This window comes from Athene noctua, chromosome 26 (genome assembly GCF_965140245.1).
Source record: "Athene noctua chromosome 26, bAthNoc1.hap1.1, whole genome shotgun sequence".
NCBI lineage: Eukaryota > Metazoa > Chordata > Aves > Strigiformes > Strigidae > Athene > Athene noctua.
The window spans coordinates 7817856-7832081 of NC_134062.1; the positions used below are offsets into that span (position 1 = coordinate 7817856).

The 14226-nt window shown below is 55.7% G+C and overlaps 1 protein-coding gene across 4 annotated transcripts; it reads left to right on the top strand.

Annotated features, from left to right (window-relative positions):
• The first annotated feature begins 71 nt into the window (after positions 1 to 71).
• Positions 72 to 6215, top strand: CHEK1 (checkpoint kinase 1). Of its 4 annotated transcripts, XM_074927492.1 has the most exons (12): positions 72 to 198; positions 1017 to 1240; positions 1342 to 1406; positions 1480 to 1549; positions 1953 to 2141; positions 3271 to 3375; positions 3469 to 3564; positions 3649 to 3757; positions 4431 to 4608; positions 5531 to 5662; positions 5764 to 5865; positions 6005 to 6215. In XM_074927492.1, exons 1-12 carry the CDS (start codon positions 134 to 136, stop codon positions 6098 to 6100), a joined length of 1431 nt encoding a protein of 476 aa, XP_074783593.1. In that variant the 5' UTR covers positions 72 to 133; the 3' UTR covers positions 6101 to 6215. The 4 variants fall into 4 exon arrangements, with proteins under 4 accessions (XP_074783593.1, XP_074783592.1, XP_074783595.1 ...); XM_074927491.1 differs by having other exon boundaries at positions 3469 to 3757; XM_074927494.1 differs by lacking the exon at positions 5764 to 5865.
• Positions 6216 to 14226: the final 8011 nt, after the last annotated feature.

The window sequence follows — 14226 nt, forward strand, 5'->3', positions numbered from 1 at the left end:
GTGCTGAGGGAGGGGGCGTGGCCTGGGCGCCCTGCGCGCGCAGGGCGGGGCGTGGCGCGGTGGCGGCGGCGGGAACGGGCGGCGTGGCGGGAACGGGCCCGGGGCCCGGGGCCCGCAGCGGGGCGGCCCGAGGATGGCGGTGCCGTTCGTGGAGGACTGGGACCTGGTGCAGACGCTGGGGGAAGGCGCCTACGGGGAGTGAGTGAGGGCCGGGGGGGTGGGGGTCGGAGTCGCTGGAGCCCCTTGCACACCCACTGCCCCCCCCGCCCGCCCCGGCCCGCCCCGGCCCGCCTCCCCGTCCTTCCCCTCCCTTTCCACAGCCGGGGCTGCCACCTGCAGGCCTTCTCCGTGGCCACTGCTGGCCCGGGGCGTGCCCCTTGTGTGGCCTCTGCTTGCCCACCTGCATGCCCTTACGTACCTGCTGCTTGGCCGTTGGTCCCCCTTAGGGGGCCACTGCTTGCCCTGTGTACGCTCTCTGTTTGCCCACTGCTTGGCTATTGCGTGCCCCTTATGTGCCCACTGCTTGCCCATTGTGTTCTCCTTACATGCCCACTGCTTGCTTCTTGTGTGCCCCTTATGTGGCCGCTGCATGCCCACTGCTTGGCAACTCTGTGCCCCGTATGTGGCCGCTGCATGCCCACTGCTTGGCTGTTGCATACCCCTTGTATGCCCACTGCTTGGCCACTGCATGCCCTTATGTGATCACTGCTTGCCCACTACTTGCCCAGTGTATGCCCTGTGCTTGCCTGCTGCTTGGCCACTGCATGCCCTTACGTGGCCACTGCTTGCCTGCTGCTTGGCCATTGCGTGCCCCTTATGTGCCCACTGCTCGCTCCCTGCTTGGCTACCGCATGCCCGCTGCATGGCCACTGCTCACCCTGCGTTTGCCCACTGCTTGGCGGTTGTGGGGCCGTTGCACGCCCAGCGTACGCCCCCTGCCTGCATTCCCTGCCTGTTCCCTGCCCGTCTCCCGTGGGAGCATTTCGTGCCCATCTTGTGCCCGCTGTGCCCCCCAGGGTGCAGCTGGCTGTCAACCGCCGCACCGAGGAAGCTGTGGCTGTCAAAATCGTGGACATGAAGCGAGCGGCCGACTGCCCTGAGAACATCAAGAAGGAAATCTGCATCAACAAGATGCTGAACCACGAGAACGTTGTCAAATTTTACGGGCACCGGCGGGAGGGTGCCACGCAATACCTCTTCCTGGAGTACTGCAGCGGCGGGGAGCTCTTTGACCGCATCGGTATGCCCGCTTCAAAATACTTTATTTTATCTAAAACCACGCCTAAAAAATTAATTCCTAAACGGTTGAGAGTTGCTCTTCCCCTTATTCCTCTTGCGCAGAGCCGGATATCGGGATGCCGGAGCCAGAGGCACAGCGTTTCTTCCAGCAGCTGATCGCGGGTGTGGTGAGTGCGGCGGCGCTGGCGGGGACGCTGGTGTTGGGCCCTGCGCAGCCCTGACCCCCCTCTCCACCCCCAGGTCTATCTGCACAGCATCGGCATCACCCACCGTGACCTGAAGCCAGAGAACCTGCTGCTGGACGAGCGAGGTGGGGAGGGCAGCGCATCCCTCAGAGTCCCCCATTTAAGTTGTCTGTTGGGTTTGTCTGTTGGGTTTGTCTGTTGGGTTTGTCTGTTGGGTTTGTCTGTTGGGTTTGTCTGTTGGGTTTGTCTGTTGGGTTTGTCTGTTGGGTTTGTCTGTTGGGTTTGTCTGTTGGGTTTGTCTGTTGGGTTTGTCTGTTGGGTTTGTCTGTTGGGTTTGTCTGTTGGGTTTGTTGACCCTGGATTTTGCGTTTGAGTTTGAGCTTGAGTTTATTGAGTTTGAATTTAGCATTTGAATTTGTTGAGCTTGGATTTAGTGTTTGACTGTTTAGCTTGTTGAGCTTGAATTTAATGTTTGACTGTTGAGTGAGACTGACAACTTTTGAGTTTGAACTTTGAATTTGGGCCCAGATAACCTGAAAATCTCTGATTTCGGCTTGGCCACCGTCTTCAAGCACAACGGCCGGGAGCGGCTGCTCAACAAGATGTGTGGCACCCTGCCCTACGTGGCTCCTGAGCTGCTGCGGTGCCCCGAGTTCAGGGCCGAGCCCGTCGACGTCTGGGCTTGTGGTGTGGTGCTGACCGCCATGCTGGCCGGAGGTGGGCCACCTGCTGTGTCTAGGGGGCCTGTATGCAGAAGGGGCTGAATGAGATGTGTAAGGGGGGAAAATGCAGAAGGGGCTGAATGAGATGTGTAAGGGGGGGTAAATGCAGAAGGGGGTGTGTGAGGTGTGTAGGGGGGGTAAATGCAGAAGGGGGTGTGTGAGGTGTGTAAGGGGGGTAAATGCAGAAGGGGGTGTGTGAGGTGTGTAAGGGGGGGTAAATGCAGAAGGGGGTGTGTGAGGTGTGTAGGGGGGGTAAATGCAGAAGGGGGTGTGTGAGGTGTGTAAGGGGGGTAAATGCAGAAGGGGGTGTGTGAGGTGTGTAAGGGGGGTAAATGCAGAAGGGGGTGTGTGAGGTGTGTAGGGGGGGTAAATGCAGAAGGGGGTGTGTGAGGTGTGTAAGGGGGGTAAATGCAGAAGGGGGTGTGTGAGGTGTGTAAGGGGGGTAAATGCAGAAGGGGGTGTGTGAGGTGTGTAGGGGGGGTAAATGCAGAAGGGGGTGTGTGAGGTGTGTAGGGGGGGTAAATGCAGAAGGGGGTGTGTGAGGTGTGTAAGGGGGGGTAAATGCAGAAGGGGGTGTGTGAGGTGTGTAGGGGGGGTAAATGCAGAAGGGGGTGTGTGAGGTGTGGAGGGGGGGTAAATGCAGAAGGGGGTGTGTGAGGTGTGTAAGGGGGGGTAAATGCAGAAGGGGGTGTGTGAGGTGTGTAAGGGGGGTAAATGCAGAACGGGGTGTGTGAGGTGTGTAAGGGGGGTAAATGCAGAACGGGGTGTGTGAGGTGTGTAGGGGAGGTAGGGGGTGCATGGGGGGATATGTGAGAGGCGGAGCAGACCCCTGGCACAGGACCCCGCTGCGGTGCCGCGGTCCTTGCCGCCAGGCTCCCGCATGCCGCGAGGCCTTGCCCCCGTCAGACCCGCGCACGCCGCGGGGCTCCCGCAGACTGCGCCGCCTTCACGCGCTTCTGCCCTTCGCCCGCTTTTATAACCACACAGAACTGGTTTTTATCATCCCCCCTCGCCAAAACATCCGTGCAAATCCTGCTGCGCTGCCTCCTCGGCTGCGTTTTTTCCCTCTCTCCGCTCTCCCCCCACCCCGGCGCAGTAACGTGGTGGGTTTTCCCCTCCGGTAGAGCTGCCCTGGGACCAGCCCAGCGATAGCTGCCAGGAGTACAGCGACTGGAAGGAGAGGAAAACCTACCTCCCGCCCTGGAAAAAGATCGATTCGGCACCTTTAGGTGAGCAACTGGCAGCCGGCAGCCCCCCGTTCTGTGCTGGCGGTTGCCATTTTCCCCCCGGTTTTTCTTTCCCTCTATTTTTCCCTCCTTCAGCTTTGCTGCACAAGATCCTGACGGAGAGCCCGACTGCGAGGATCACTATCCCTGACATCAAAAAGGACCGCTGGTACAGCAAACCCCTCAAAAAGGGTAAGTGGTCACCAGGGGACGCACTCGTCCACCCAGATTTGTCGGGGGGGGGGGGCAGTTATTGGGTGTCTTGTCCCTTTGCAGGCGTCAAGCGGGCTCATGTCTCCTCCGGAGGGGTCACCGACTCCCCCGGTGGCTTCTCCAAGCACGTCCGATCCGATACGGACTTCTCGCCAGTGAAGAGCGTGCTGGGGTGAGCCTCTGCTGCCCTGTGCCCCCCCTGCTGCCCTGTGCCCCCCCCACCACACACTCCAGCCCATGAGCACACGCTCAGGCGCTGCCAGTTGCCTCCTCGCTGTTTGCCCTGCTAGGGGGGGTAGGGGGTTGGATGCAAGTAGGAGCTTTCCCACACGTTTCCAGGGGATTTTTCATGCCGCGGGGCTTTGCAGGTGGCAGGGGTTTGCGTGCTGAGGGGCCTTCCCTGTGTTTTCACCGGGAGATGGTTTGGTGGGAGCTGCGCGCTGGCCGGTGTTCCCCCACAAAAATCCCAACACGGTGCGAGTCCCCTGCTTGAACGCCGCCCACCTCCAGGGTCCCTCCTTCACAGCAGCACCCCTAACAGCCCTAACACCCCTCCTCAAGCCATGGGACAGGAGGGAATGGCCTCAAGCTGCCCAGGGCAGGGTCAGGCTGGCTCTGAGGAAGGATTTCTGTGCAGAAGGGGCTGTTGGGCGTTGGAATGGGCTGCCCAGGGCAGGGGGGGAGTCCCCGGGATCCCTGGGGGGGTTGAAGAGTCGGGCTGAGCCAGCGCTGAGGGATCTGGGGGAGTTGGGAACGGTCAGGGTGAGGGTCATGGTGGGGCTGGAGGAGCTTCAAGGGCTTTTCCATCTGGGATGATTCTGGGATTCTCTCCCCTCACGCTGCAGCGAGGAGAAGGCGACTTACTCCACGTCGCAGCCGGAGCCCGGCACAGGCGGGGCGCTCTGGGAGAGCGGGGCAGCTGCCATCGACAAACTGGTGCAGGGCATCAGCTTCTCCCAGCCCGCTTGCCCCGAGCACATGCTGGTCAACAGCCAGCTCCTCGGCACCCCCGGCTCCTCCCAGGTGCGTCACCGGCGTTGGGGTGCAGCTTTTAGTGCAAATTTGGGAGTGTCAGGCTGTAACTTCTCAGCGTTTAGAATGCCAGCCTGCAACTGCGCAGCACGGGGGATGCAGCTGTGCAGTGTTTTGTGTCTCAGGACACGGATTCACGAGGTTTATCACCTGAGGGCACAACGTTGTGATGTTTGGGAGGCAACTGCTGTGTATAGGGAGCAACTCCTCAATACTGGGGATGTGGTTTTGCAGTATTTATCCTCTCAGGGTGCCACTCTGCGTCATTTATAGCATCACGATGCCACTTTGCAATGTCTGAGATGCTGCTTTGAGACATTTATGATAGCAGGACGCAGCGCTGCCCTATTTGGGATGCAGCTTTGCATCCAAATAGTATTTATTATATTGGGGATGTGCTTTGCCTTATATATTTATTTATCAGATTAAGAAGCAATGTCTCAATGTTTATAGTGACTGCAATAATATATTTATCATATTGCAATAATATATTTATCATATTGCAATAATATATTTATCATATTGCAATAATACATTTAGAATTTGCAATATTGGGGATGCAGTCTTGCAATGTTTTGTGTCTCAGGATGTGGCTTCGTGACGTTTCTCACCTCAGGGCACAACCTGGCGATATTTGAGGGGCAGCTCCAGTATGTAGAATATCAGGATGCAGTTCTGCAGGACTGGAGCTGCTGCTTTGCAGTATTTATAATATTTGGGGTGCAGCTTCGCGGTGTTTCTAACGCGGCCTTGCAGCCTGGGGGGTGCAGCTCGCAGCCTTCACCATCAGGGGGTGCAGCTTGGCAATATTTACTCTTTAAGGGATTTTTGCAGAACTGGGGCTGCACCTTTGCGGGTTTTACAACCTTTGCCGGATTTGTAACTTTTGCCACCGTTTTTTGGGGGCTGGCAGAGCCCGTGGCAGCGGCTGGTGAAGCGGATGACACGCTTCTTCACCAAACTGGACGCCGACGGCTCTTACCGCGCCCTGAAAGAGGTCTGTGAGAAGATGGGGTACGGCTGGAAGAAGAGCTGCACGAACCAGGTGGAGATTGGGGTGCAAAATCGTATCGTGGGGTGGGGGGTGCTGTTGCATCTATGAATAATTTGGGGATTTCCCACTCCCCCCCCCCCCGGCTTTGCCAGGTCACCATCTCCACCACGGACCGGAGAAACAACAAACTCATCTTCAAGGTGAACCTGGTGGAGATGGACAGCAAGATTTTGGTGGATTTTCGCCTCTCCAAGGTGAGGTGTCGGGGTCAGGGTGGGGGCAGCACCCGCTAGGCGCACGGGGACTGCGGGGCGATGCAAGACACGGTCTGGGGGAGGTGCAAGGAGATGCAAAAACACACACACACCCCCCCCCGGCCTCTCCCCTCCGCAGGGTGATGGCCTGGAGTTCAAGAGGCATTTTCTGAAAATCAAGGGCAAGCTGAGCGACGTCGTCAGCACCCAGAAAGTCTGGCTGCCCACCACCTGAGCGCCCCCATTTTCCCCCCATTTCCCCCCCATTCCCTCCCCACCTGCCTCCTTCCCCTCCTCCTCTCCCTCTCCCTCCTCCTGGCCGGGCTCCTGCGGCCACCCGCGACCGACCGCGCACTTCACACTTTAAACCTTCAATAAAGCCCTGGGCAGGATGAAGCGGTGCCGCTGGCTGCGAGGGGGGGTGCGACCGATCCCGTCCTGCTGCAGCCCACGGAGGGTGCGGGCTGGCCTCGTGGGTGCACCCAGGGCGCTGGGGGGGGGCCTGATGCAAACTGGGGGCCCTGGGGCGCTCCACAAACCAGCGATTTGGGATCAATCCCCCAGCCCCCACCTTATTTTCATCACTAAAACGGACCCTGGCCCCATTTTGCCTTGTTACCCCTTGTTAACTCCGTTTGGTCCAGCCCAGCTCTCCACCTGCAGAAGCGTTTTGCCCCAAACCCTGAGATTTGCAGCCAAAAATCTGCCTCAGGGATGTGAGGAGCTGCTCTATATTATTTCATGTGTTGGGGGGTGTTCTAGTTGCAATTATAGGTTTGGTTTTGTTTTTTTTTTTAATTTGGGGGGGATCTTGACAAGCACAGGGCTCATTCACTCTGAAACCTACTGGTGTCATTCACTCTGAAACTTACTGATGGCACAGCATTGCTCAGCCAGTGTAAATCCCACTCCAGGCTCTCTGCTGAGCTGTGCAGCCCTAAACTAGACTGTTACACCCCCCCAGGGTTTAGGGACTGACCCCTCCCCCCTTCTGCCCCTCCTTCCTGCCCTGTCTCAGGGCATCGGCTGCCCTCATTTTCCAACCTCTCTAATTGCTTTTCGGAAGGACTAACAAGCCAGAGCTGCCAGGGGTTGTTAGTGATGGAGCAAGAGAGCAGAGCCACGGATTAACCCCTTCACCCACCCACCCCCACCCCCCAAAAAAAAACATCCCCAAAAAAACCCCACCCCAGAGTGCAAACCCTGAGACATCGCTGTAATTTCTCCCCAAAGCAGCATCAACGTTTAATTATTTGGGGTATAAAAACTTTTTACTTGTCTTCCCCCTTTTGGTTTTTAGATTTTTTTTTAGTATCTCTTTCCCTGGCTTCTTTTATTTTTACTTTTTTTTTTTCTTTTTACCTTTTTTTTAACTTTTTTTTTTTTTTCCCCTTTCTGTGGGAACCCCTCTTCGGCAAAGCAATTAGTGGCGATTTTTTAATTGCATATTTATATTGCAGCTGGGGAGCAAGACCCCGGCAGCGGGCGAGGGGGAAGCAGGAAGACGCCGCCTCCGACCTTGTTTGCTTTTCAACCAGGATTAACCGCTTTTAATTGTCCTGGAGATCACAGATTGCGGCCGGGGGGGATAATTAGGCTGAATACTGGGTTTTCTGGTTCACTCCCTTCAGGAATTTATATTTCTAAGGAGCAAGGGAAAAAAAAAAAAAAAACAAAACAAAACATAAAAGCTTTGGGAATGCTTTGGAAATAAAGGTTTTCTGAGGGAGGTGTGAGGCTGGACACAACTTGTTGCATGAGTGGGTCTCACTTTTGCACGCTGTGAGGGGAAAGCCTCCACTTTAGCAACGCTTTTTTTTTTTTCCCAACCTGTTACCTGCTGTAAGTAGGTTATTTGGGGGGGGTCACAGGGCATGATTTTCCCCTGGGATGCTTCAGCAGAGGCCGCACCCCGCTCACGCTCCGCCTCAGTCTCACACATTAGCCAGGCGCCGTTATCCCACGGGAATTTTTTTTGATTTTTTTTTTTTTTCTCCGGAGGGGGGATTATTTTCCACTTTTGGGGGTTGAGGGGGGCAATTCTAGGGGGATGAAAGGTTTATTTTAAAATCTCTCCGGGTAAAAAGGGGGTTGCGCAGAGCCGGGTCCCTGAAAGCGCCCATTGTGCGGCCCCGCTGGGGACAAGGCGCTCTCAGAGAGGCACCAGAGCGTGCAAAATGCCTTAAACCAACATTATCGCCGGCGCGGGCGGCCAGTCCGGGGCAGCTTCTCACCCCACCTCATCACAAATTCATGGTGCTCCGGCGGGCGCAGGTTGTTTCACCATCCCTCGACCTCCTTGCGGCATCCTGGGCACGGGGTTGGGGCTGCGGAGTTGGGGGGGGGATGTGAGCCGGAGGACTCGGGGTGCCAAGGAGGGATGGGGGCGTTTAGGATGCAGATATGGGATGGAGGATTTAAGATAAAGCTGCAGGATGGAGGATGCAGATGTGGGATGGAGGTGCAGGATGGAGGATTTCGGGTGCAGATGCAGGGTGCTGGCTGCAGAAGCAGGATTTAGGATGCAAGAGGAGGATTTAAGATGCAGGAGGGGGATTTAAGATGCAAGATGGAGGATTTAGGATGCATAAGCAGAATTTAGGATGCAGGAGGGAGGATTTAGGCTGCAGACATGGGTTCCCAGATGGAGGATACAGGACACAGATGCAGAACACAGGATGGGGGGTGCAGAAGTGGGGTGGAAGATTTAGGATGCAGGATGGGGGAGGGAGGGTTCCAGATGCAGGTGGGATAGAGGATTTAGGACAGGGATGGAGGATTTAAGATGCAGAGCCCTGGATATAGGACAGGACCTGGATGCAGGACACAGGCCGTGGGCTGCAGAAGCAGGATTTTGGGTGCAGATGCAGATGTGGGGCGTAGGACGTGGCACGAGATAAATGAACAGATGCAGGACTTAGGCTGCAGGTGCAGGACACGGGGTGTGGGATGCAGAAGCAGAATTCAGGCTGCAGAAGAAAGATTTAGGGTTCAGATACGTGGGATAGATGAGGAGTGGGGAGAATGCAGGACATGGGCTGCAGAAGCAGAATTTAGGGTGCAGGTATGGGATGGAGGGGCACAGAAGGGATGGTTCATACCCAGAGCGCCGGGGCACAGGCCCGGCCGTGCATAGGGATCTTGCGGCATGCCCGGGGGTGGGGAGTGCGTGCAACGAGCCGGGAAATGCAGATTTCCAAGGAAAAATTATAGCTTTCAAATGTCGTGGAGGGATTTCACTGCTCGTCCCCCATCTGGGAGGCAGAGCCTGGCTGCGTGGCCACATCTGCCCACCAGATGTGCCGGGATGGCAATTTGGGGAGGGGAACGGAGCCCCCGTAGTGGAGAAGCCTCCCTGCTCCTGCCCTGCATGGGCCAGTTTGGGAATTCCGTGTCCCACCTGCTCTGGAGCAAGGCCCAGCTGGGACCAGGAACGAGCTGGAAGGACTGGATGGGGCCAACACGTCCTCGCAAATTATTTTGATTACAATTAAGCTTTTATGCTTGGTGTGGGGATGATGGGGATGAAGCGCAGCCAGGACGCAGCTATAGGGTTCACAAGACCAGTATGGCCCAGCAAGGAGACTGGGCTGAGCTTGTATAGGGTCCCTGGAGAGACCGGTCGGACCGTCGGGATTTATTAGCGCCCTCGGGGTCCCAGCAGCGGGACAGGGGTGCAGATGCGGGTTGCAGAGGCAGAGTTTGGGGTGCGGGTGCAGGATTTGGGATGTGAGAATTGGGCTGTAGGATGCAGCTGCAGGGTGCGGCTCCAGGAAGCGAGACGTGGGATGAATTGGGGTGCAGATGCTGCAGGATTGGGGCTGCGGATCTGGGATACAGGTGCAGGACACAGATGTGGGATGCAGAAGCAAGATGCAGCTGCAGGTTGCAACTCCCGCATGCAAGAAGTGGGGTGCAGGCTGCAGCTGTGGGGCGCAGGGTTGCAGCTGCAAGTGCAGGAAGCAGCTCCAGGATGGCGCTGCACCACTTTGAGCAGAGAAAAAGGGTAGAAACATTTCCCCATCTGTTTTTAGGGGCGTATTTAGAATTTTCCCGTTAACATCAGCCTTTTTGGGACCGTCAGTCCAACAGGTTTACTTCTTGTAGCAGCATTTCTATTTTCTGAACTGCCCCCATCAGCTCAGTGTCTCCAGGACAGCAAATATTAATTTAAGAAAAAATAATGAAAGCAATTTCATCTGAAAAGACCCAAATCCAGCATTTCCCTTTCTAAATCGGCATCTCCCTCCTTTCTCCTCGGCGTTTCCCACTGTGGAGGTGCCGGAGGGGCTGGATTTTGAACTCGGGAGATGTTTTTGCTCTTGCAAAACCATCGCAGCAGCCTTGGGAAGGCCGCCACATTAATAAAAGCAAAAATGCAGAGGAGTCTGTTAAGGAAACTCTTGCAAAAAGTCTTTCCAGAAAACATCACGGGCTGTGTCGGCTTTTTGTTTGGTATTTTTTCTCCCTTTTATTTCACTGGGGACATGAATTTTGCAGGTTTTCAAGCATCCAGAAAATGGTGCCAGGTGGCTTTTTTTGGCAGTTTTGGCCCCCGGATCCTCCTGTCAGCGGCAGGGAGGGGTTTTGCAGGGGGAAAACCTGGAATTTGCAGGTTAAAACTGGAATTTGCAGGTTACAACCTTCAACTATCCACCAAAAATTGAGGGATTGGCACCACAGATGCAGCCCAGCAGCGAGGCTGGGGCCACGGGCGAGAGGCCCCGTCGGTGCCTCTCACCCGGCAGGCAGGAGAAGGAGAAAAATGCTTTAAAAAGGTAAAAAAAACCTCCAAACCAGGGAGGCTGAGGTCATTTTTTTGGCGAGGAAGTTGGCTCCTTTGAAATGCCTCCGGGTCGAGTTTAATATCAGCAGAAACATTCTTGGGCAGGGTGGGGAGAAAGCGCCGCTCTTGCCGTCGAAAGCGAACCCCGAAAAACGTAAAATGCCCTAAAAAAAACCCCAAACACACCACCCCACCCCCCAAAAAACCCCTCTGCTGCTTTGCAACTCCCATGCACGGAGCAAGCTGAGCATTCTGCGAGAAGAGTGAAACCAGCCCATGAAGGGGAAAAAATACCCCCCGGGAGCAGGGAAATGAACCTTTAAGCAGCTTTCGAGCATCATTTGGCCCCTGACAGGAATTTGGGGATGTGGAGAGGTGGAAAGCGAGGGGGTCCGGCAGGGAAAATGCAGTTTTTCCCCTCGTTCTGGAGGTTTTATCTCACTGCTTCATTCCCTCCTTGCTTTAGCATCATCTTGCCTGGCTCAGCACCCACCAAAACCCTCCTTGGTGCAAGGCGGTGCAAGGACCATGCCCTGCTGGAAAACATATCAAAAAGGAGGGCAAAAAATTAAATCGATTGCGTCTGCCATGCTTTGCTTGGAGGGCTGAGAAGCTATGGGGCCTTTTGGTGCTTCGCCGCGAGCCCTGGGCTGCCCTGTGAAGCTGTTCTGGCTTTTGTAGCGATTTAGCACATTAGGGGGGTTATGGTTTGGCCGTGTTTATCTTGCTAAACCCCACAAACCCGTAATAGAGTTTAGAGGGGGAAGGAGGAGGGGGGGAGATGCACTGAAAGGTTATTAAAAAAACAAAAGGAGGGGGAAAAGAAGAAGAAGAAGAAGAAGAAGAAGAAGAAAAAACAACCCAGCCGCTGAAGAGGGAAAATGAGTTTGGGATTGGAGAGGGGCTCAGCATCTGCAGAGCAGCTGCGGCAGCTCGCGGGGCTGCGGCGGCTCACGGGGATGCTGCACCTTGCTGGGGATGTGCACCCCGGCAAAATAAAGGTGGGGAAAGAAAAAAAAAAAAAACAAAACAAAAAAACTTGCCCGGGAGGATTGGACAGGGGAAAAAAAAGCATCTGGAGGGTTTCTGATCCCCGCTGCGAGGGAGGAGCAAGGCGATGCTCCGGCTGGGGATGGGGATTTCTCCTCCGTGCTCGCACATTCCTCCCGTCAGCGGTATTTACACGAAGGCACCGGGAGGAATCCCAGGGCGGCTGGGCCACCTCCCGCCCGTTATCGCCCGGGTGCCGTGGCCCCACAGCGCCTTGCTGCTTAATTCTAGTTTTTTCTCCCCAATCCCTTCAATTTGGTCCTATCTCTGCCCTGTAGCTGCTATCCTTCCTATGTAAAAGTCTAGCTTGTGACCCTCCAGAACATTCCCCCAAATTTTTGCCAGCCCAGCACCCATAGGTGCCTTCTTGGCCTTTTTTAGGGGTAGGGCTGCTGTGTGGGTGGTACCTACCCCTCTGGGGTGCAGGGTTTGGGCTGGACTCTGCGCCATGCCTGTGTCTCTCCAGCCCCAGCCCCAGCAGCGACATCTCCCAGCCACAGGCATCAGGAGGTGTCGCGGGGGCTCAGCAGGACACGAGGGGGTTTGCAGCGAGTGAGGAGGTTTGCAGGACACAGCGACGCTCACAGCACCCAGGACAACGCGTGGGGACATTTGTGGCACACGGGGTTGCACGAAACTGCTTTGAGGGAGCTGGGGATGCCCGTAGCAGCTTTTCAGGCTTTCCGTTCCTCGGTTTCCCCTTCTCTGCAAGCGAGCGCAGCGCCGGGGCCCGTCGGTTCGCTCACGGGACGCTGCGGCGCTGGGAAACCTGGTTGTGCCGCGGCAGCTTGGCTGGCGGCTCCGTGTTCGGCGCTTGGAGGGCGGCCAGGGAGAGCGCTGGGGCCCGCTGCTCACCAGATGCGATAAGGAAAGGTTTGGCTGAGGCTGAAAAAAGAAAGAAAAAAAAGGGGGGGGGGGGGGGTAAAAAAAAAAAAAGGTGGAAAAAAAAAAAGCAACAGCAAAGCAAATTCCTTGGCGAATCAAAGCGAAATGCTTGTGGAGTGAGCACGCGGCCCTGCATCCAGCCATCCGTCTTGATAAGGGGCTCTGTGGAGGAGGTGGAGGAGGAGGAGAAGGCAACGAGACGAAGCCAGGACCTGCCAGCAATTGCACTTCATTGCAAAAACCTATCGGATTCCCCAGCACCGGGTGACGAGGGGACGGGGAGCCGCCGTGCCTCAGTTTCCCCACCCTGTGCATGCACCAAGGGGTTAAAACTGTGCGGTTAAAATGCCTTGGAGGGGTTAAACAGGGCGGTTTTCTGCCAGGTTTTATCCAAAACATATGTTTTCGCCACTATTCGAGTTATCTGGGATATTTCCTGCGTGTTTGCTCCTATGGCAACCGGCCCAGCATGAAAGACCTATTTACTGGGCCCAGGGATAAGGAACAGCCATATGGTGTCAATTTTGAAGGCGCTCCGTCCCCTCCGCCTGTCTCTGGTTCTTTCTCCACCATGGTCTTGGCCACTCAGGGGGTGTCCACCATGAGACGGGTCCAGCTGGGGTCGAGGATGGGCGCTGCTGGCAGGGTGATATGGTGGGTTGGGTTTGGGAAGTTCAGAGAAGGTGGTTATGGGCTGCAGCATCAGTCTGAGGTTCTTCAGGGAGGTAGGGATGGAGACAAAATGCCTACAGCATTGATCAGGGCTTCTTCAAGAAGATAGAGATGGAGACAAGGAACCTACAGTATTGATCTGAGGTCTTTCAGGAAGACAGGGATGGAGACAAGGAACCTGCAACATTGGTTTGAAGTCCTTCAGGAAGATAGGGATGTAGACAATGAAACCACAACATTGATTATGGTCCTTCAAGAAGGTAGGGATGGAGACAAGGAGCCTGCCACATTGGTCTGAGATCCTTCCTGAAAATAGAGACAAGGAAACCGTAATGTTGGCCTGAGGTCCTTCAGGAAGGTGGGGATGGAGACAAGGAACGTACAAAATTGGTCTGAGGTCTAGCCAAGACGCTGTGCTGGAGATGGTGTTGGGGACAAGTGAAAGACGGCATAGATCCGAGGTCCAACCAGGAGATAAGGCTGGAAGCAGGGCTGGAGACAAGCTACCTGCAATGTAGGGTCAGGGTCGATCCAGGAGATGGGGCTAGGGACAGGGCTGGAGATGTAACCTGTAACGTTGACCTGAGGTCCATCCAGGAGATGGGTCTGGAAACAGCAGAGAGAAGATACCTACGTCAGTCTGAGGTCCACCCAGGAGGTAAGGCTTGGAACAGGACTGGAGATAAGCTCGGTGCAACACCAGTCAGAGGTTCATCCAGATCATGGGGCTGGAGACGTGACCAGGGAGCAGCTACCTGCAACATCGGCCTGAGGTCCACCCAGGAGACAGGGCTGGGGACAAGCTACCTCCAACATCAGCCTGAGGTCCATCCAGGAGAGAAGTTGAAGATACCTACATCATGGCCCAAGGTATGGAGCAAGCTACCTGCAGTGGCATCCTGAGGTCCATCCAGGGGACAGGGTTGGAGACAACCTGCAGCGAGGCTCAACCCAGCTCTGGCCTGGGA

What these genes read in the sequence shown, in the direction of transcription:
- CHEK1 (XM_074927490.1), top strand. Translation starts at nt 817, where the DNA reads ATGTGCCCACTGCTCGCTCCCTGCTTGGCTACCGCATGCCCGCTGCAT. An exon ending in AGCAGCTGATCGCGGGTGTG is followed by an intron (nt 1,407 to 1,479) that starts GTGAGTGCGGCG and finishes CTCCACCCCCAG; the next exon opens with GTCTATCTGCACAGCATCGG. An exon ending in GCACCCCCGGCTCCTCCCAG is followed by an intron (nt 4,609 to 5,530) that starts GTGCGTCACCGG and finishes GGGGGCTGGCAG; the next exon opens with AGCCCGTGGCAGCGGCTGGT.